This window comes from Pleurodeles waltl, chromosome 4_2 (genome assembly GCF_031143425.1).
Source record: "Pleurodeles waltl isolate 20211129_DDA chromosome 4_2, aPleWal1.hap1.20221129, whole genome shotgun sequence".
NCBI lineage: Eukaryota > Metazoa > Chordata > Amphibia > Caudata > Salamandridae > Pleurodeles > Pleurodeles waltl.
The window spans coordinates 172,312,518-172,333,729 of NC_090443.1; the positions used below are offsets into that span (position 1 = coordinate 172,312,518).

At 43.0% G+C, this 21,212-nt stretch overlaps 1 protein-coding gene across 1 annotated transcript in view; it reads right to left on the minus strand.

Annotated features, from left to right (window-relative positions):
• RAPGEF3 (Rap guanine nucleotide exchange factor 3) overlaps positions 1–21,212 on the minus strand; it is a 1,225,478-nt gene that overhangs the window by 658,625 nt on the left and 545,641 nt on the right. Inside the window, exon 6 of the mRNA XM_069231039.1 lies at positions 15,606–15,783. Coding sequence (XP_069087140.1) covers positions 15,606–15,783 — 178 coding nt within the window. The remainder of the gene's footprint in view (positions 1–15,605; positions 15,784–21,212) is intronic.

Genomic DNA, 21,212 nt, shown 5'->3' on the forward strand with positions numbered 1-21,212 from the left:
TATATTTCTGTGGATGTCTCCTGGTACTTAAGTCATATATATTTGTTTCTTTGAGTGGGAGTGGGTTGATTCAATTTCTGCATGTATTGGGCGTTTTTTTAAGGTGGGTTGAGAGTATGTCTTTATATTGATGTACAATGCCAGTGAGATTAACTCAGAGTATTAACAATTGGATAAAACAAATGGTATTTCATATTTTTCAACAGAGTGGTGAGCTTGATATTGTTGTAGTAAGATTTGATAGCTCATCTCTGTAGAATATTATTTATGTTACAGTTGAGTGCATGAATGAATGTTGTGTTGAAAAAGAAGACCAACTCTCAGTCCTAGAGGACCACTGTAGAGCTCCTGGCTGCTTGTAAGAAGTGCACACCAGTACATTATTTATCTATCACATTGGGGTAGTGCCTAAAGAACCACTAGGATTGTCCTCCTCCTTTGCATGCCTATGAGTTCTCCTATTTCTCCAAGATCACTCTCAAGATCACGTATCTTGGATAGCAGTACATAGAGCATCCCTGTCGGTCCCTCATTTGTCTCTACATGGATCGTATGGAGCATATGCCAAGACTACTCTAACTGTGGTGCTCTGCAACTACTCTGAGGGGACTCTATAGAGCAATTAATGTAAAGTAGAACCTCTCACTTCTTTTGCCAGCATTACGCTGCTGGGCACTGCAACCTATAATATAAAAACACCATTAGGGTCTCTCAAGTAGAGCACCACAAGGTTCACACACAGGCCACACAACAGTTCAAAATATTTCCATCCAAGTACTCCTTCGCACTGTATTGTGCTACCTTTCTGTAAATGCTCTTCAGCACCCCATCAGCGGTATCTCAGCATCACACTATCACCAGTTTCTCAGTGGCAGTTTTTGCTCAGTATCAGTGGTGACTCACCATCCAGAGTGACAATATCAGTGACTCCGCTAATAAGGCAGCATCAGCAGCCACACACTATAAGCAGTGACACAGTATAACCGACAGCACGGAATCCGCAAGTGTAATATTACTACCAATGACTGTGCATCCCTGTTGGCTAAGCAGTGATGCAGTATCACAAAAGGCTCAATTTCATCAGTGGCTCATTATCATTTTTGGTGCACTACACCAAGTGATTCAATATCACCAGTAGTCAGATTCGTTGTGCAGTATCACATGTGACTCAGTATCATCTGTAATTCAGTTTTATCAATCGGGCAGTATCACCGGAGGTCCAGTGGCACTAGTGATATAGGATCACCAGGCATAGTATCAGTAGACATATGGTATCTCCAGTGAACCTGTATTACTAATGACTCCACCTTACTGGTAGCTTGATGCAATCACCTTTCACTGATATCAACAATGATTCAGTATTATCAGTGATGCAGTGTCACAATCATTTGATTTTACAAGGTCTGTATTATTATCAATAGCATTGTATCACCACTGATTTAGAATATATGATGCACGTTATTCTTATTAACAAAATAATTGTTACAAGAATTTATAAAAGGGAACAGACACACATGGTATAAACCTTTGCGCTGGACTTTCTACTTAGGGAAACCAATTCCAAGAAGGTTGCGAATGCATATGGTTGTGTCACAACACATGCATGTGCATGCATGACTCTGCATAACAGCTATTTTCTTATTTTTGATGTATCACTTTAACATGGCAGATGGCAATGTCAAAAAAGTAAGAAAGGTAAATTAAAATGAAGAAGTGCAAAATAAAGTGTGCCCCAGCACAAAAAATTGACTTGAGAACCCAGGTTGCACTTTGCAGTTGCCAGGCCTTGCAAAAATAAATTAATACATACCCTGGGTGGCACCAACACAAGCACCAGGAGGAAACTCGTTGACTCTACAGCAGATATATGAGGTAGACAAAACTGCAGCCATGATCAGGGGTCTGACCCACATCTGTAGGGCACATTTAAAAAAAAAAAAAACTTTCATGGACGGTTTAATTTCTGAACACACTCAGTGACTCTACATGATTGCAGCTTCACTAACTTTGGTGGAAATATGCCGGAGCATAAGGGGACATGCATCTTTCATTTTGGCCCTGTAGTGTATTATTTATTGAATAGGAGGACACGATTTAAGCAGGCAGATTGCTCTATGCATTAAGCAGTTGCTGTTTGCACATTTGCGTGCCCTAAAAGTCCCAAGTTTAAATTCTGCATGGTAAACTTTATCTTTGTAAGGTCATTAAATTGAGTACCATTCATTTGGGTAATACCACTGTTTTTACAGTACACGGAAACAAGAACACGGTTTTATTACGAGACAAAGTTATTGTCATTGTCATCACCTAACAAATTCAGTTATCCAGCCATAGGTGCTGTCAAATTGCACACCGAACAAAAAGAGAAATAACTATATTTCTTGGCACTACATAAAATAATTTATCCTAAACTGTGAACACAAATGCAGCAGCGCTCTGAATAGCCTAAGAGATATTTTTGGAAAAATTTATTGTATGTTGTGCCTCGAGATGGAGAGACATTTTGCTGTTTACAATAATTTACATGTAGCTGTATTCAATGGAATGCTGTTTTTGTCAGGCATATCTTTGCCTTCCTACTTCCGACTTCCAGGCTATGGAAATGAAATCCTTGATAAGAAAATGCTAAAGGAAGAGATCATTTAAGTTTGAGTCCTGTGCCATTTAACATGTTACTCTCTGAAAGGCTACTACCATAGACTGATTAATAATAGTAAACATGTTAACAATTTTCTTTTAAAAGCGCTTTGGACAAAAGCGCTACATTGTTTTTTTAAACATAAAGGAATTTCCATTAATGCGATGTTCTCATTTTTATGTACTAAACCTATCCCCTAACCTTTTAAAGGGGCACTCACATGTCTTCTAGGCGTCTGTACAATGAATAAAAACATGTAAATGGAAGAACAGGTTCTTTACGGAGTCAATACTGCAAAATGGCCTTCCCCCAGCCCTTCTAAGACAAAAGGCCTCATTATGAGTGTGGCAGTCCAACCCTGGCAGTCTGACCACCAGCTCTGCCAGGATCTTGGATCCCGGCGGTGGCAGAGATCCTAATGAATGCAGCGCTGCCCTGCGGATTACAACCTTGTTCTCTGACAGCCTTTTCATGGCAGTAACACTGCCATGAAAAGGCCGGCGGAGAACAGGTCTACTGTCCATGCACTTGGCGTGGGCAGTGCAGGGGCCCCCATGCCCAGCACCGTCGCAATGTTCACTGTCTGCAAAGCAGGGTGCTGTTGCACCCTGCTGGCTACAGCATTTCCGCCAGCTCAATTACGAGCCAGAGACAATGCTGTACCCTGTTTCAAGCTAGGCTGGTGGGCGGATCCTAGGTTTCCGCCCACCAGCCTAGTGGTAAACTCTTAATGGATCTGCCTCTTAACCAAAAAGGCAGTAAAATACTTCAAGTTTAACAAAGCCCCAAAAATTACCATAAATTGAAGAAAACAATCATAAAGTCAGTTCAGGCTGGATTGACACTGTGTGTATCATTGGAAGGAGACTTTCTGTTATGCATCACCTTCTGTCCAAAGAGAGTTATAGGCTTTGGACAGAAGGTGGACTTCTGAAAACCTGAACCTTTAACCTAGAACATCACTATAGCCATTCGCTATTCTGTGGAGATCTGAACATAATTACCTTTACACATCATCTCGGTGGGGACTTAAGCATTCCTCTAATCCTTATCCATCTCTGGGGGGATTTGAACATCATTATCTTCACATTCTATCTTTGTATGATTTGCACAGCCCTATAAGTACAAACTATCTATGTTGAGTGTCCAACGTGCCTATAATCGCACACTGTGTCTGTTCTCTCTGATCTTCACGCAGAATGTAGAAGTCAAAATTTCCTTTAGGTACTATCACTAAGGGGCATGAGCAGAACTATATTCACAAACTATTTCCGTAGGGTCTGAGCAGCCCTATAATCACATTACCTCTGGACATGAACTTCATTCTCATCCCACATTATCTGTGAAGGGACTTGAACATTACCTTTACACACTGTCTTAATGGTTCTTGAATATGATTGTCTTCCCACAATCCACTTGTGGGGACTTGAACGTCCCTCGTCCCTATGACCACACATGATCTTTGTGAGGACGTGAACATCACTATAGTCACAGACTACTTCTGTAGGGACTTGAACATGATTACGTTCAACCACCATCTCTGTTGGGACTTGCACAGTCCTATAATTATATTGTCTTTCTTTCAACTTGATCATCCTTATTGTCACTCTCTATCAGTGTGATGATTTGAACATTGTCTTTACACAGTATTTCAGTAGTAATTGCTATATGATTGTCTTTACATCGTGTATGGGGACTTAAAGATTCCTATACCCACACACTATCTTTGGGGCAGCTTGGAAAATTGTCTTTATACACTATTTCAGTTGGGACTTAAACAAGAATATGTTTACACACTACCTCTATGGGGACTCTAACATCACAATAATCACACACTATCTCTATGGGGACTTTAACATCACTATAATAAAACACTATATTTCTGGGGTCTTGAACATTATTAACATCACACACCATCTCTGTGAGGGCTATTACATTTCTATAATCACACACTAGCTGTGTAGAGGCATGAATGTGACAATAATCACATACTATCTGTGTTTAGACTTGAACATCATTATCTTCACACAGTATCTGTCCAGGGATATGAACATTATCTTTACACACTATCTCACTGGTCAATTACCTTCACACACTACCCCTGGGTGAAGTGAACATCCCTTTAATACCACTCTATCTTTGAGGCAACTTGTCAATAATCAAATTCTATCTCTGTTTGGACTTGAACATCATTATTTTTACACACTCTCTGGAGATATCAACATCTTTCACACTATCCCAGCAATCCTGAACACATTTACCTTCACAAACTGTCTTGGGGGAATTGAACATCACTATAATAACACACTACCTGTAAGGGGACTTGAGCATGATTACCCTCACATGCAAGCTCTCTTTGAACTTGAGCATCCTTATGTTCACACCCTACCTGTGTGGAGACTTGTACGTTGTCTTTACATACTACTTTAGTGAAGACTTGAACCAATCTCTATGGGGACTTAAACAATATTATAATAAAACACGATCTTTGTGAGTACCTGAACAAAATTAACTTCAAACACCATATCTGCGAGGGCTATAACAATCCTATAATCACACACAGTTATGTAGAGGCGTGAACATGCCTATAATCACACTCTATCTCTATTTCAACTCGAACATCATTACTTTTACACACTTACTGTCTGGGGACATGAATATTATCTTTACAAGCTAGCTCATTGGTCTTGAACACAATTAACTTCACGTAGTGTCTCTGTGGAAAGTAAATATCACTATAATAATACACTATACTGAGGGGACTTGAGTATGACACACGCAACATCTCTTTGAACTTGAACATCCTTATGTTCACAGTCTACATGTGTGTGTTCACACACTATTTTATTGGGCATTTTAACAAGATTACCTTAAACATTATCTCTGCAGAGACAAGAACAGGTTTACCTTCAGACTCCTCCTCTACGAAGACTATATCATTCTTCTAATCACACACTATCTCTGTGGGGACTTGAGCACATCTATAGTCACACAGTATAATGTGGAAAATATAACATTTTTATAATCCTGCATGATTTCTGTTTTGACTTGAGCGTCATCTTCACATGCTTTCAATGTGGCGACTTGACACTGTCTTTACATGTTACTTCAGGTGGACTTGAACAGAATGACACAATCTCTGTGGGAACGTGAAAATCACAATAACCACACACTATCTCTATGGGGATTTGATTACCACCATAATCACAGAGCATCTTTGTGGAGATTATACCATTCCCTTGCACCATGGTGAAATGGTGCCTGCACTGGCTCATGGAAGCAGTTTGTGCACCAGTGCTGGAACAGAGCAGGAATGTGGCATATAATGATAAATATGGTGCATTCCTACCATCTCCCTTTCATGCAGTGCGACACAGCAAGGTGGCTTGCTGCGTTGCGTGAAATATTGATAAATATGGCCTATATCCATTAGGATTTGAATATTCCTATAACAGTACACTATCTCTGTGGGGACTTGAACATAATTATCTTCACACACTATCTGTTTGGGGACGTGAACATTGTCTTTATACACTATCTCAGTGGGACTCAAACATAATTATCTATACACACTATCTCAGTGGATAATTGAAGACAATCATCTTCACTTACTATCAATGTAGGGACTTGAATATCCTTAAAACCACACACTATCTTTGTGAGGAACTGAACAAATCCTAAAACCACACACTATCTCTGTGAAGACTTTAACATCATATTAGTCACACACTATCATTGTGGGGATTTCAACATGATTACCTTTACACACCATTTCCATAGACACTTGAACGTTCCCAAAATCACAAACTATCCCTGTTTAGGCTTGAACCTCGTTATCTTCACACTCTATGGGCCAGATTTACAATGATCTATCACCACAGGAGCGTCATTTTTAGTGACGCTCGGGTGGCGCTATTCCTGCACCATATTTACAAGGAGGCGTTAAGCCACTTTTTGTGGCGTAACGCCTCCTTGTAAATATGAGCCCCTCCGATACAGTTTCCTTCAACAGAGTGGCGGGCGATGGGTGTTGCTGTGGGTGTTTCACTGCAACACCCATTGCTTTAGATGCTGCCCCAGATTTAGGACCAATCATAAATCAGTGGCAGTGCCAAAAATTAACCCCACTCCAGCGGTGGCACTAGCATGGCGCAACAAGGAGAAATACGTTTATTCCTCCTAGTTTTTGATTTTTCTATGTGTGCATTCTGCAGCAGACATAGAACAAGCAAAAGGCCTGCACATAAACAATCATTCAAAAGTTACAATTTGCTACTTCTATGTGTGCCAAATCACCATTGTAGACTGTTTATGTGCAGGAAGGACACATTGTGTGAACTTTAACATCTCCATCTTCATACACTGTGTGGAACTTAAAAATTGTCTTTTCAAAATTGTCTAAAACTATTTCAGTGGGGACTTTAAAAAGGTTTTTCTTCACACAACATCTCTCTGCAGAGTTGAACATCCCAGCAACCACACACTATCTTTATGAGGACATGAACATCACTTTAGTCATGCACTGTCTTTGTGGGGACTAGAACATCAATTTAATAGCACACTATCTTTGTTGACTAGAACATCATTACCTTCATGCACCATATGTGCATAGACTTGAACATTCCTTCAATTAAGTAAAATATCTGTACTCTCTGTGTGGAAACTCAAGAATTGTGTTTGTACACTATTGCAGTGGAGAGTTTAACATAATCCTCTTCACAAACTATCTCTGTGGGAACTGGAACATCTCAGTAATCACACACTATCCTTGTGGTTATTTGAACACTTCTATAATCATACACTATCTCTGTGGGGACTTGAATCACATTATTTTCACACTTTACCTCTGTGGCTACTTTCATTACAGCTATGTGCCACTGAGAGCACATACCATCTTTGTTCACATCATTGCACATCATGCCTTTGAGACATTAACCTTACATCCTTTGCAAGAGAGATGTGGTCTACTAGATAATTCGACAGAAATGTGTGCAACTAATCAAACTTGACCATATTGCTTGATTTCAACTGTTAATTTGTTTAAGTGTTAGTTCTCTTATCTTCTGAGATTGCGAGCACTCTGCAATGGTTTTAATTACAATTTTAAGTGCCGTTCTGTAATCATGAGATGATACTTTCTGACCCATTATTAGCACAATTAATCGTCCGTATACCCCATATGTGCAGCAATTCATGTGTTACTAGTTTATGGTGTTATTTGTGTATATTGTTGTTATAATTATCATTTAGCCATGCACGTTTGACTGCATTCATCACTAATGGTATTTACGGTAAAGGTATTCACAAGCATGGTAGCGCATGTTCAAGTCCCTACAAAGATGGTTCTGTGCATGCAATTAAATATCAATATATTTGAAAATTTAAAGCAGGATCCTGGATCATGATTTTTTTTTCTTGACATCTTTCTGTTGTTAGAACATTTAAAAAACATTGGGAAAGGTTAGTCCCCACAAGGCAGGTATCCACACAGTCACCACAAGGATGGTAACACAAGAATGTGTGAAAGCACCTGAATGGGTCTGTAACTGGGTGTGAGAGTGTCTTTAGTGGGTCTGTTAGTGGGTGGGTGAGTGGGTGTGCGTGTGGGTCTGTGAGTGGGTCGGTCAATCAATCATTTGTATAGCACAGCTCTATCACCCCTAGAAGTATCCGGGTGCTGGTGGTGCCATGTCCCCATCGAAAAGCCAGGTCTTGAGCTCCTTTCTGAAGTCTGCCAGGGAGGGTGCTGGTGGGAGGTGGAGGGGCCTGTCGTTACATGACCTTGCGGTGATGTAGGAGCATCCCCCATTGTGGCTGCAGCGAATGCGGAGGCTGTATGCAATGTTGTAGAGTTTGTCGATGGGGGTGTGGTTGGAGACGGTGTTGAACGCGGCAGACAGGTCTAGGAGGATCAGGACCACCATTTCTCTGTGTCGAGGAGTGTTCTGATGTCATCTGTAGCAGCAATCAGCGCGACCTCAATGATGTGGTTGGCGCAGAATCCGGATTGAAAGGAGTTGAGTAGGTGGTTTTGTTCCAGGTGTTCGGTGAGCTATTGATTGATGGCCTTTTTGAGTATTTTGGACAGGCAGGGGAGCAGGGAGATCGGTTGGTAATTTTTAGGTCGCTAGGGTTGGCTGAAGATTTCTTTTGGAGGGGTCTGACCATGTCTGGTTGTGCTCCCATCTGTCCCAGAAAGTTGCTGTGGAGATAGAGGTATTGAGGATGCTGGTGAGTTCCTTGTTGATGAGGTTGGTTCAGAGTAAAGAGATGGTGGAGGCAGTTGTTGGTGGGTGCCCAGGAGTGAACTGATGATTCAGGAGAACAGGCAGTAATCGTATGGCTGGTGTTTGCAGGTTGGTTAATGTTGTCGAGGCTGAAGGTGGCGGTCGTAGTTGCAGTAGATGGTGGCAATTGCTATGGAAGTAGTCTGAGAGGATATCACTGAATTCTTTTGAGGGTTGGATGATATTCTCTGCGGCTGTCGGGTTGGAGAATTCCTTGACAATTTTGAAGAGTTCCTTCGTGTGGTTGAATGCGAAGTCGATGAAATTGGTGATGGCTGATCTCTTGACTTCCTTGATGTGCAGGTGGCAGTTGCAGAGGGCTGCTTTATGGGCGGCTCTGTAGGAAGGGTCCTTGGTGACACGCCAACACTTTAAGTCAGTAGCAGATGCGCTTGGTGGATCTGAGCTCTGAGTGTACCAGATGGCTTGTTTTGAGGTTTTGTTGGTATTTGCTGGTTTCAATGGGGTGACTGTCAGTGCAATTGGAGATCCAAGCGGTGAAGTTCTGGAAGGCCTGGTCAAGGCCCACTGAAGTTTGGAGTTGTGTGATGCTAAAGGCATGTTTTCATTGATTCTCGGTTATGTTGCCTCAGTTGCTGTGGGTGGTGTTGTGGTGCTCGGTGACCGTGTGCTGGGTGTCGGAGATGGTGAAGTGAACAAAAGCGTGGTCAGTCAGGGTGAATTTGATTATGTAGCTGGAAGTGAGCATTGTGTCTAGTGTGTGTGTGACTTAGTGAGTGGGTTTGGTAACCAGTTGGTTGAGGTCAATGTTGTTCAGGTTTTCTAGGAGGGTGGTCAATGTGGAAATTGAGGTCACTAAGAAGGATATAGTGATGGGAGTCAATGGCTAGGGGGTAATGACACTGGGGAAGGCGTCCAGAAGGTTGGTCAGGGCCTCAGGGGTCTGTAAGCGAGGGTGCCTCTTATTGTGGTCATCACATTGGACTGTAGTCAGAAGTTGAGGTGTTCCATGAGAGGCTGTCGTTGGTGGTAGCACATGAAGTGGTTTCCATCAAGGTGAAGGTGATGCTACCACCATGTTTGTTGGGCGATGCCCCCACCGTGTTTGTTGGGCAATGACCCCACCGTGTTTGTTGTGAGAGTGTCTGAGTGGGTCTGTGAGTGGGAGTCACAGTGCCTGAGAGGGTCTGTGAGTGGGTGTGAGTGTCTGTGTGAGTCTGTGAGTTCGTGTGGGGGTCTGAGTGAGTGTGAGTGTTTGTCTGTGAGTGGGTGTGGGAGTGTCTGTGAGTGGGTGTGAGTGTCTGTGTGGGTCTTGAGTGGGTGTGTGTGGGTTTGTGTGGGTCTCTGTTTAGGCGCAAGTGTTTGAGTGGGTATGAGTGTCTCTGTGGGTCTTTGAGTGGGTGTGAGTGTCTCTGTGGGTCTGTGAGTCGGTGTGAGTGTCTCTGTGGGTCTGTGAGTGCGTGGGTGTCTTGGTGGGTCCATGAGTGGGTCTGTGAGTTGGTGTGTGTATGAGTCTCTCACTAGGTCTCTCTATGTGTGTGTGTGAGAGTGAGTGGGTCTGTGATTGAGTGTGTGAGTGGGTCTGTCAGTGTGTGTGAGTGCCTCTGTGGGTCTGTGAATGGGAGTCTGATTGTGTCTGTGAGTGGGTGTGTGAGTCTGAGTGGGTGTAAGGGTGACTGTGTGGGTTTCCATTTGGGTGTGTAAGTGTCTGAGAGAGTCTGCGTATGGGTGTGCAAGGGTCTGTGGGTGGGTCTGTGGGTGTCTGAATGGGACTGTGGGTGTGTGTGTGGGACTGTGGGTGTGTGTGGGTCTGTGTGTGCGCGTGTGAGGGTGTGGATCTGAGTGGGTGCGAGAGTGTTTGTGGGTCTGTGAGTGTGTGTGTGTGTGTGGATCTGTGAGTGGGTCTCTGTGTGAGTGGGTCTGTGGTTGGGTCTGTGGGTGTCTGAGTGGGACTGTGAGTGGGTGTGTAGGTCTGTGTTAACAGTTAACACATTCCTGCATGAGTAACAACTTTAACAGTAGTCTCACTTCCTACTCCACCCTGGTCCCACTAACAATTGTCTTTAATCCAGAGGTACACAAATTCTCTATTGCTATTCTTGCCAAGTTGTTTTATCTGATTGTACTGGTTATCAATAGAAGAGCTCCGATGTTCCATTTCTATATACTTTCATATTTCTGCCGCCCATCCTCCCCATATCTTTTTGTATTTCTTCATGCATCCCCTACTCTTGTACACTTCTTTTTCAATAATTCTACAATATTCCACTCCTATTTCCAAGTTCAGATATGTAGGGGGCATTGCCGAGCCCCATCTTTGGGCTATATCTCTCTTAGCAACCATGCAGCCTGTGTTAATGAGTGTTTTTTGATGTTGTGTATAATCTGATGTTTCCCGTATACCTAATAATGCTATTCTTGGTGTCAGTCTAAGGGTTTGGTTAATTACCGTTGCCAGGGTGCTTTCCACCTACCCCCAGCATCCCTGAAGGCGTGGACAGCTCCATATAATGTACAGAAAGGAGCATTCCATTGCAGTTTCTCTTACATCCCGCGCTGTTTATCTACCCTATCTTATATAGAAAAGTCCGAGCGTAGTACACCCTATGTAAGCTAGCTTGTATTGCTACATTCTTTGGGAATTCCACTTCCTCTGCCCAATCCTCCTCTTCTAAGTTCCCTGCGTCTATTTCCCAGCTTTTCCGAAGCTTTGTCAGTGTGTCTTGGGTATTCCCCATCAGAGTACCATATGTCATTGATACCAGTTTCTTGTCTATCTTCCTGCTCAGTAGTCTATATCTAATGGGGAATTTCCTTGTGTCTCCTCCACTAAGGGGATTCATGTTTTCAGGGTGTGAGATAGTTGTCTGTTTTAGAGCCACTGGGACCCAGTCATCTCATATTCTTTCTATAAGTATGAAAATGGGACTATCCCATTTGCATCCCATACGTCAGCCAATGTGGTCATGCCAATGTCGTTCCAGCCTTTGAATCCCTGTAGTGATGATATCTCTTTTACCCGTGTACCTTCCCATAAGGGGGTTTTGGGTGGTTAGTCTCCCGCCCCATCCCATCTCCTTCGTCAGTTTCCTCCATATGTCAATCACCCTTTGTGTCGCCGGGTGTATATTCCAAGGAGTTCTTCCTCCTTATAGTGCATGCAAATAGCTCTGTGTCCCCATTCCTTGTTTATCACCCCAGAACGATGGGTTCTCTGCCTCCGCATAAGCCCAATCATTAACACTGACTTGTGCTGCTTCACAGTATTTCCACACATTGGGCAGTGTAATTCTCCCTTCAGCCCTTGACCTTTACAATGTTTTCAGAGATATTCTGGGTTACCCTCCTGCCCATAATAACTGTCATACTAAGCTGTCTATCTTAGTAAAAAACCTATCTGGTATTTTATATGGTGTGTTTTGTATAACGTATAGCATTCTGGGGAGCGCTATCATTTTAAACATGGTTGCCTTCCCTAGGAGGGATAGTGGCAACAACTGCCAATGGTCCACATCTTGCCCTAGTCGTTGCAGTAGGGGTGTCATGTTCACCTCATAATATTCAGCCTCAGTGTGCGTTATCCAAATCTCTAGGTATTAAAATTTGGTTTGCTCTACCAGGAGTGGCAGTCTGGGGTGTGTAGTATTCGTATCATCTCCCAGAGGGAACACTAGCGATTTATCCCAATTAACTCTAAAGCCTGAATGTCTACCATATATGTTGAATATTTGTGGCAGCCTGTCCATTGTCTGCGTCATATTGCATAAGTGTAATAGGCAGTGCTTAATTTGTAAATAAAATTGTGCCGGTGCCCAAAGCCCTCCTCTTAAACATGCGGCTGCTGCAATTAAATTTAGGAACACAGAATACTGAGGCAGCGTAATCCAGAAGCCATATTGGGCCTCTTCAATCCATTTAAAGCTTCTCCCTGCCCCTTTCAGCTCACTCTAGCAGCCTTCTGCTTTCTCACATTGTGACGCTTTTTCGTTTTTCTCTTCCTCTGTCTTTCCCATATGTGTCTTTTGCTCGCAGCAAATGCATGAGACAGAAGAATAAGCACCGGCCCTAAATAAAAAGTGCCAGTGCTCCGCACCGAAAACAACAAACACAAATTAAGCACTGGTAATAGGATATCTTCTGCATATAACAAGATGCAGTCCTCTGGTGCCTGATTTCCCGGCCAGCACCAAATTAATGGGTCCACTCGTATCCAAGCTGCAGGCGCTTCGATAGCCAATGCAAACAGCGTTGGTGATAGTGGGCATCCCTGTCTGGTGCCTCTCTTGATAGCGAACTTCCTAGAAAGATTACCATTAATCCGCACCCTTGCGATAGGGCGATCATAAAGAAGTTTGACCCATCTTATGTAGTTGGGCCTAAAGCCCATTCCCTCCAGAACACCGAACAGATAGCCCCACTCCACTGAATCAAATGCTTTGTTTGTGTCTAGGGATACAATTGCTTTGCCTGATGGTGCCTCTCGTGCCAGCGCTATGGTATTTTGGAGGCGTCTAAGGTTCAGCCGGGTCGATCGGCCCGGCATTAATCCATTTTGGTCCTGGTGTAAAGATTTAGCTACTTTTACTTTTTTTTATATTGAACAACATCCCCACCTGGAAAGCTGCATCTGAAGCAGGTTCAAATGTTTTTTACTAGGTATATCATGCAATTATTCCTATTATTATTATTGCTCCTATTCTTGCTGTGCAAGTTCTGTAAGACAGAGAATCTACATGGGGGAACTGAGCGGGGAAAACATTTCTCTGATGGAGAAAGCTCTTCTACACCATCAGCAATCAGGGGGAGATTGGTTCCCCTTCCCATCCTCTAAGGGGAGTTAGCCCATCACTTAGCTGGACTAATTTTCACCATTTTCAAGTCGGAAATGGGTCAGAGAGGAGGATGGGAATGCCCAAAAATATATAACATTTTTGGTGCTCCCAAATTTCAAAGGCAAACCATAATTGGAACGCCCACTGATTGAGTGGAATTTACTATGGCAGATTACTCCGCACTCATAGTGGAGACAAAAGTTCTGCAGTAGTAATGCATGTACATGTTCAGGGAATCCTTGTAAATGCATAGGGCGTAAATAAGGTATTTCCAGCTGCAGAGCTACCTTAATGGCCAAAAATACATTTTTGACTGGGTCTCCATGAGAGGTTGTATCTCTTATCAGCCTGTTTGTAAATAATGTGGAGACAGTCTTTACACCCTTCCTAAATTGTCCTCATTTGGATACTACCATGTTAACAAAAAAGTGATGCAAGTACCACAGGCTTTTTCTACAGAACATATTATACATGGTTCATCGGTCTAGCACAAATAAGAAAACAGCTGGAAAAACTCCTGCCAAACTCTGTAAACCATTTTCAGGAGGCAGGATAGGTTCCTTAAGACCAGTGCTTAATTTGTGCTTGTTGTTTCTGGTGCGGAGCACCTCACTTATTTTTGAGAGCCGGCGCTTATTTTTCTGCCTCAAGCATTTAATGCGAGCAAAAGACACATATGAGAAAGACGGAGGACTGGAAAATGAAAAAGAATCACAAAGCGGAAAAACAGCTGCAAGAGTGAGCTGAAGGGGCAGGGAGTGGCTGTAAATGGATTAATGAGGCCCGAGATGGCTTCAAGATTACGCTCTGTCAGTATTCAGTGCTTGCACATTTAATTGCAGCAGCCGCGTGTTTAAGAGGAGGGCTTTGAGCACTGGCACGTTTTTGTTTGCAAATTAAGACTGTGCTGGAGACTGCACAGATACTAAGGTCGTTTACGTCAAGCATGGCTATAGTAAGGAGTTGATGGAGAATTACAGCACGAAGAGCGTAGAAGCAAACATAATAATGGCTAGGAAAAAAGTTACAGAAAATAAGTTGTGAATCCAAGGATTAAAAACAAAGGACTTTCCACAGGACAGTCCATGCGTAACATATGACAATTATTTCAATCATTTCCAGGAGAAAATGATCAGGGAATAGCAGTTCCTGCACCGCTTTGACACCATACAACACAGGTGATTACTAACCAATCTAGACAGTATTAGGTTATGAAATAATTCAAACGGTAACACCAAATTGGCGACAAAAATGATTGCAGGGATATTGCAAGAATCTTAAGGCCTGATTTAGAGGTTGACAGACAGGTTGTACATTACAAACATGGCAAATGTCCGTCGTTATTAATACAAGTGCCATAGGATATAATGCACTTGCAATACGGTGGACGGGATATCTATATTAAAAACGTTTGCAAATCTTTATCACAAAAACATGTTAAAAATTGCTCACATACAGGACATTCATGCTCAGCCATAAATTGCAGTGTGTGTGGGATGCAGTTCAGTGCAAGCTGCAGTAGGGGTTTTGATTGAATTGTCTGGGAAGCTGTCTAACCATCACCACAGAGTAAAAAATATATAAAAACAAACAATAAAATTCTGAAAGATAAAACATTGGCCCACAAGTCCTCGGCGCTGAAAGGACAATTTTTGGGAGTGATAATACTGATCTCTGATAGAATGTTGTCATGCAGAAGTAAATGGTGGGTTGAAAAAAAAATTAGACAACAGAGTAGTGAGCAAGAAGGGCTGACTGAAAGATCCTGTAACACAATATAATATTTCTATAGAAAATAGATAGACTAAAATCAGAAGGCCTTGGCACATGCAAGAACTACAAACCAGCAATTAGAGTCACATTGGAAAAAGGACAATCTAAACTCACGCTTTGCGCAGTATCATGGTGAGGAGTGCATCTGGTCCCAGCAATGCCAGAAATGCCAGACACTCCTGAAGTTCCTCCTCGAAATCCTTCTCACTGACCACAGGGTTCTGAGGTAACTCCACTCCCATGAAGCGATAGAACTGGTAATCTTTGTCTTGGAAATTGATCTCCTGCTTGACTGAGACAGCAATAAAATACAATAAGTCAGTACAGAGTGTGACTAGCAGAGGGGGTTCAGTCAATGCAATGAAATGTCACACAGACTCAAATTTCAGAGTATGAGATAAAATCAATGTTAGAAATGGGGTTTTTGGTTGGCAGTCAGGTTACCCTCTGTAAAAGCAAGAACCCTCACTCTAGTCAGGGTAAGTCACACACAATCCAAATTATCCTGTGCCCACCCTCTGGTAATTTGGCACTGAGCGGTCAGGCTTAACTTAAAAGGCAATGTGTAAAGCATTTGTGCAATAAATCATACAATAAAACAAGATAGCACCACAAAAATACACCACACAGTGTTTAGAAAAATATATAATATTTATCTGGGTATTTGCAGGTCAAAACGATCAAAGATGCAATATGAATTTGTAAAGATATCAGTGAAAAGTGATATAAAGGGCCTTAAGCCTTTAGAAAGTAAACAAAGTCTCTTTCAAGCACAAAGTACCTAGTTTGGAGTGGAAAATCTCTGCAGAGGGCCGCAGAAGAGGAGATGTGTGGAAAAATGGTGTGTGCGTCGGTTACGCCCCTTCACACACGGACTTGCGTCGTTATTTTTCACGCGGAGAGACGTACGTCGTTTTCCGGCACGCGGACCGTCTTCTTCTATGGATCGCGGGATTACCAGATGTCCCAGGGTCTGTGCGTGAATTCTTGGGCTTGTTTTCCGGCTGCACGTCGTTCCAGGAGGCTGTGCATGGAATTTTCTTTCTCACGCCAGGCGTTGCGTCGATTTCCTCTCTGGAAGTCGGGCGGCGTTGTCCATGCGAGGCTGTGCGTCAAAGTTCCGGTCGCCCCGTAAGCGAGCAGCGTCGGCGTGCAGTGATTTTCTCGCGGCGGAGCAAGCTGTGAGTCAAAATTTTCGGTGCACGAAGAGTCCAAATGAAAAAGAGAAGTCTTTTTGGTCCTGAGACTTCAGGGAACAGGAGGCAAGCTCTATCCAAGCCCTTGGAGAGCACTTTTACAGCCAGACAAGAGTTCAGCAAGGCAGCAGGCCAACAGCAAGGCAGCAGTCCTTTGTAGAAAGCAGACAGGTGAGTCCTTTGAGCAGCCAGGCAGTTCTTCTCGGCAGGATGTAGTTTCTGGTTCAGGTTTCTTCTCCAGCAAGTGTCTGAGGTGGTAGGGCAGAGACCCTGTTTTATACTAAATTGTGACTTTGAAGTGGGGGTGACTTCAAAGAGTGGCTAAGAAATGCACCAGGTCCCCTTTCAGTTCAATCCTGTCTGCCAGGGTCCCAGTAGGGGGTGTAGCAGTCCTTTGTGTGAGGGCAGGCCCTCCACCCTCCCGGCCCAGGAAGACCCATTCAAAATGCAGATGTATGCAAGTGAGGCTGAGTACCCTGTGTTTGGGGTGTGTCTGAGTGAATGCACAAGGAGCTGTCAACTAAACCTAGCCAGACGTGGATTGTAAGGCACAGAAAGATTTAAGTGCAAAGAAATGCTCACTTTCTAAAAGTGGCATTTCTAGAATAGTAATATTAAATCCGACTTCACCAGTCAGCAGGATTTTGTATTACCATTCTGGCCATACTAAATATGACCTTCCTGCTCCTTTCAGATCAGCAGCTGCCACTTCAATAATGTATAAGGGCAGCCCCAATGTTAGCCTATGAAGGGAGCAGGCCTCACAGTAGTGTAGAAACGAATTTAGGAGCTTTACACTACCAGAACATATAGACTACACAGGTACATGTCCTGCCTTTTACCCACACAGCACCCTGCTCTTGGGGTTACCTAGGGCACACATTAGGGGTGACTTATATGTAGAAAAAGGGGAGTTTTAGGCTTGGCAAGTACTTTTAAATGCCAAGTCGAAGTGGCAGTGAAACTGCACACACAGGCCTTGCAATGGCAGGCCTGAGACAAGGTTAGGGGGCTACTGAAGTGGGTGGCACAATCAGTGCTGCAGGCCCACTAGTAGCATTTAATCTACAGGCCCTAGGCACATATAGTGCACTCTACTAGGGTCTTACAAGTAAATCAAATAGCCAATCATGGATAAACCAATCAACAGTACAATTTACACAGAGAGCATATGCACTTTAGCACTGGTTAGCAGTGGTAAAGTGCCCGGAATTCAAAAGCCAACAACAACAGGTCAGAAAAAATAGGAGGAAGGAGGCAAAAAGTTTGGGGATGACCCTGTCAAAAAGCCAGGTCCAACAATCAGCAAAATGAAAACACAATCCATTCTCACAATTAGGAAAACCAGAACATGATCAGGAAAATAGCACTAACACTTTGTGTGTGGGGTTTTGTAAAGTGCGACTATAACTCCAGAAAAGTCTTTTGAGGATAAGCAGCTCACGAATACAGTTGGAAAAGATGCATTACGCTTGTTATGTTTACTATTTATTATTTATACTTTACAAAGCATGGCAGCACCGGTCTTAACCAGTCAACTGGACCGAAGCTTCCATTTCAATCCACTATCCAGAATGAAACATGCATTTGAAAGGCTGATAGGACTGGCCTGCATTTTGAGTCTGGATTGAAATATTAAAAAGACTTTTGTAGTGAAAAACAAAACAAAAAAAAAATGTTTTCAAATTGCAATACATCTGTGAGATAAAATTGAAATTTCTGATGGCTTGTGCATTTTTGAGATGCAATGTAATGCAAGGAGTCAGAAGGACACCCCAAACAGTATGAGAAGATAAAGTAATACACCTCAAGATGTAGACCAAGTTCACTCACTATCTGTGTTAAAGAATGTTAACAATAGTTCAAACAGACTGCTGTGCTGTTAAGCTAGACCTAAAAAGTCATAGCCCACCCACATTTCACTAGTCTAAGCAACCAAAAAAACGAAACCAATAGAGGAATGACATTCAATGTTGTTTGTCCCATTTGTGGTGTTTATTGTATATAACTACACTTAAAATCACATTATAATTGTTAGGTCAAAGCCTACTAGACAGCGCGGCTGTCTGGTTTACTAAGGATATCTAAGAAAAATTCAGAAATCTTCCCTGGGAATGCATTCCATCCATTGCTTACCATGGCTTTGTGGTATTTAACTCACATGTTCGTTCTTTCTATTTGCTGGCTTTATTTGTTTAAGGCTGTCCAGTTTGTTTGTCCCTCCCAAGGAGCAAAGCCTTTTCACACTACCTCTCCTTGCAGTCTTCAATGAGTGCTCCTTTCTGTAAATAGGTCTGTAAATGTTGTTCTCATCTTGTCACATTTCCTGTGCATTCAAAGACAGAGGTCAAATGGCAGGCTCTGTCTTCAGAGGGAGTTTGGTGTGTGAGAGGATTTATATGACAATCAAGGTAGATTCTGGGGGTAGAGGAAATGTTTTTTTTTATCTAGCACACAACAGCATTTACATGAACTGTGCAAGTATTTCAGAATATACCAGGGTTGAAAATGGCCCTCTCTACAGGATCACCCCCAAACATTTTGCCTTCCTTCTACGTTTGCTGGATTTTCCTCTTGTTGGCCTTAGGACTCTGTGAACTTTACCTCTGCTAACCAGTGCTAAAGTGTTTGTGCTCTCTTCCTAAAACATTGTTTAACTGGCTTATACCCAATTGACATATTTCATTTACTTCTAAGTCCCTTGTAGAGTGGTATACTATATACACAGGGTCTGTGAATTAAATGTTACTTGTGGGTCTGCAGCACCTATCATGCCACCCACTTACGTAGCCCTCTGAAGCATGTCCCAGGCCTCCCATTGCAGCCTGAATGCAGTGTCCCACTGCCATGTCGACTTGGGATTTAAACCCCATTGCCAAGCCCTAGACTCCCTTTTTATTACATATACACCACCCCTAAGGTAGACCCGAGATAGCCTTTAGGCCAGGGTGGAGTGCAATTAAAGGATACAATATGTACTTTTAAGTTTTACATGTCCTGGTAGTGAAAACTCCCAGATTTGTTTTTCACTACTGTGAGGCCTACCCCTGCCATAGGATAATACTGGGGAATCATTATTATAATAAGCTGTCATTCCTAAGTAAGGGGAAGTAGGCATGTTATGTTTGGTACCTATGGAACTGTAATGATAAATCCTCTTTAATGGTAACGTCAAATTTTCTTTACAATTTTGAAAAGAAAGTTAACATTTTCCTGCCCTTTGCCATTAGTGCCTCAGCCTGTCTTAGCTCATATCACTCAGTGTAGCTGACAAATAGACTTTGTGAATACCTCCCAGACAGTCTCACAATAGTGGGATTAACTGAACCTCAATGGTCCATCATCTGGTTGGATGGCGGACGGAGCAAAACACAGTCTCACTTGCACCTGAATAGGTTGTGTCTTGTCTCCTCATTATAGGCCTAGCAATCCTGTATTGTCAGTGCAGCCAGCTTGGAGCCAGGAGAGGGGAGGCAGGAACTCCCAGAACTTCAAAGAACCTTTCCAGAAATATCTAACAACTTCTAAAAGCAGGGCACCAGGGTATAAAAAATAGGGCTCACAGACCCACATCTCAGTACACTTCTGGACCTGTGGATACTCTGCCAGGAAGAAGGACTGCTGTGCTCTGCAAGGACTGGGACTCTGCTAGACTGCTGTTCTACAAGGAACAGGTGACCTGCTGCCCTCTTGCCTGGGGAAGAAGAACTGGATCTGCACCTCCATCTGGAACCCAGGACCCCAGAGTTACTCAAAGAGCAAGTCTGCTGGCCTGCTCTGAGCCTCAGGGACACAGCCGGATACCAACAACTGGTGGACCCATCTTCAACAAGTTCTTGACCCCCAAGAGGCGCTTCTTGGGTCCTGGGCCCTCGATGTAGCTCTTGAGCTCCCTAAGTCAAGCTTTTGGGCTCTTTGCGACCACAAACGTAGCAATTTGCACCAGAAAGATGCCACTCAGATGGAAAATCAGAGGGAGCCATCACAAATCCATCTCTTCGCACAGCAAGTAGCTTCGGCCTGCGTGGACCGCCAACTCAAGCTTCAGCCCCTCCATCCGCCATGCCCAGCCTGCTCCTCACGCCACTTCAGCCATCACCGGTGGCACTCTTCTTGCTCCCTGCGAACTTCTTGCATGCGAATGGGACTCTTGGCACAAAAATTAAAAAGGTAAAACTTAAGCAGGACTTAACAGGAATGTGTCCGACCTGCGCTCCATCGTGGTTGGCTTGAATTTTTTACTTTTCCACGGTCCAGCGTGACCAGATATCACAGGTTGGCACTTTATGCTTTTAAGTGCTATTTTACAGTTTCTGTCTGTGCCCAGTTGTTCAGGGTTAAGCACAGTATACTTTAGTGACTTTTTGTGGTTTACCCTGCAAGGATTGATGGCGGTTGCTTGACCAGGGCTTATACACCAGTCAACCAACAACCCACTTTCTCACAATCAGAATTAGCAACAAAAAAAAAGGTCATTTTTTGGTGATTCTGAAGTGTGTTGTAAACAAATATTTTAATATGATCA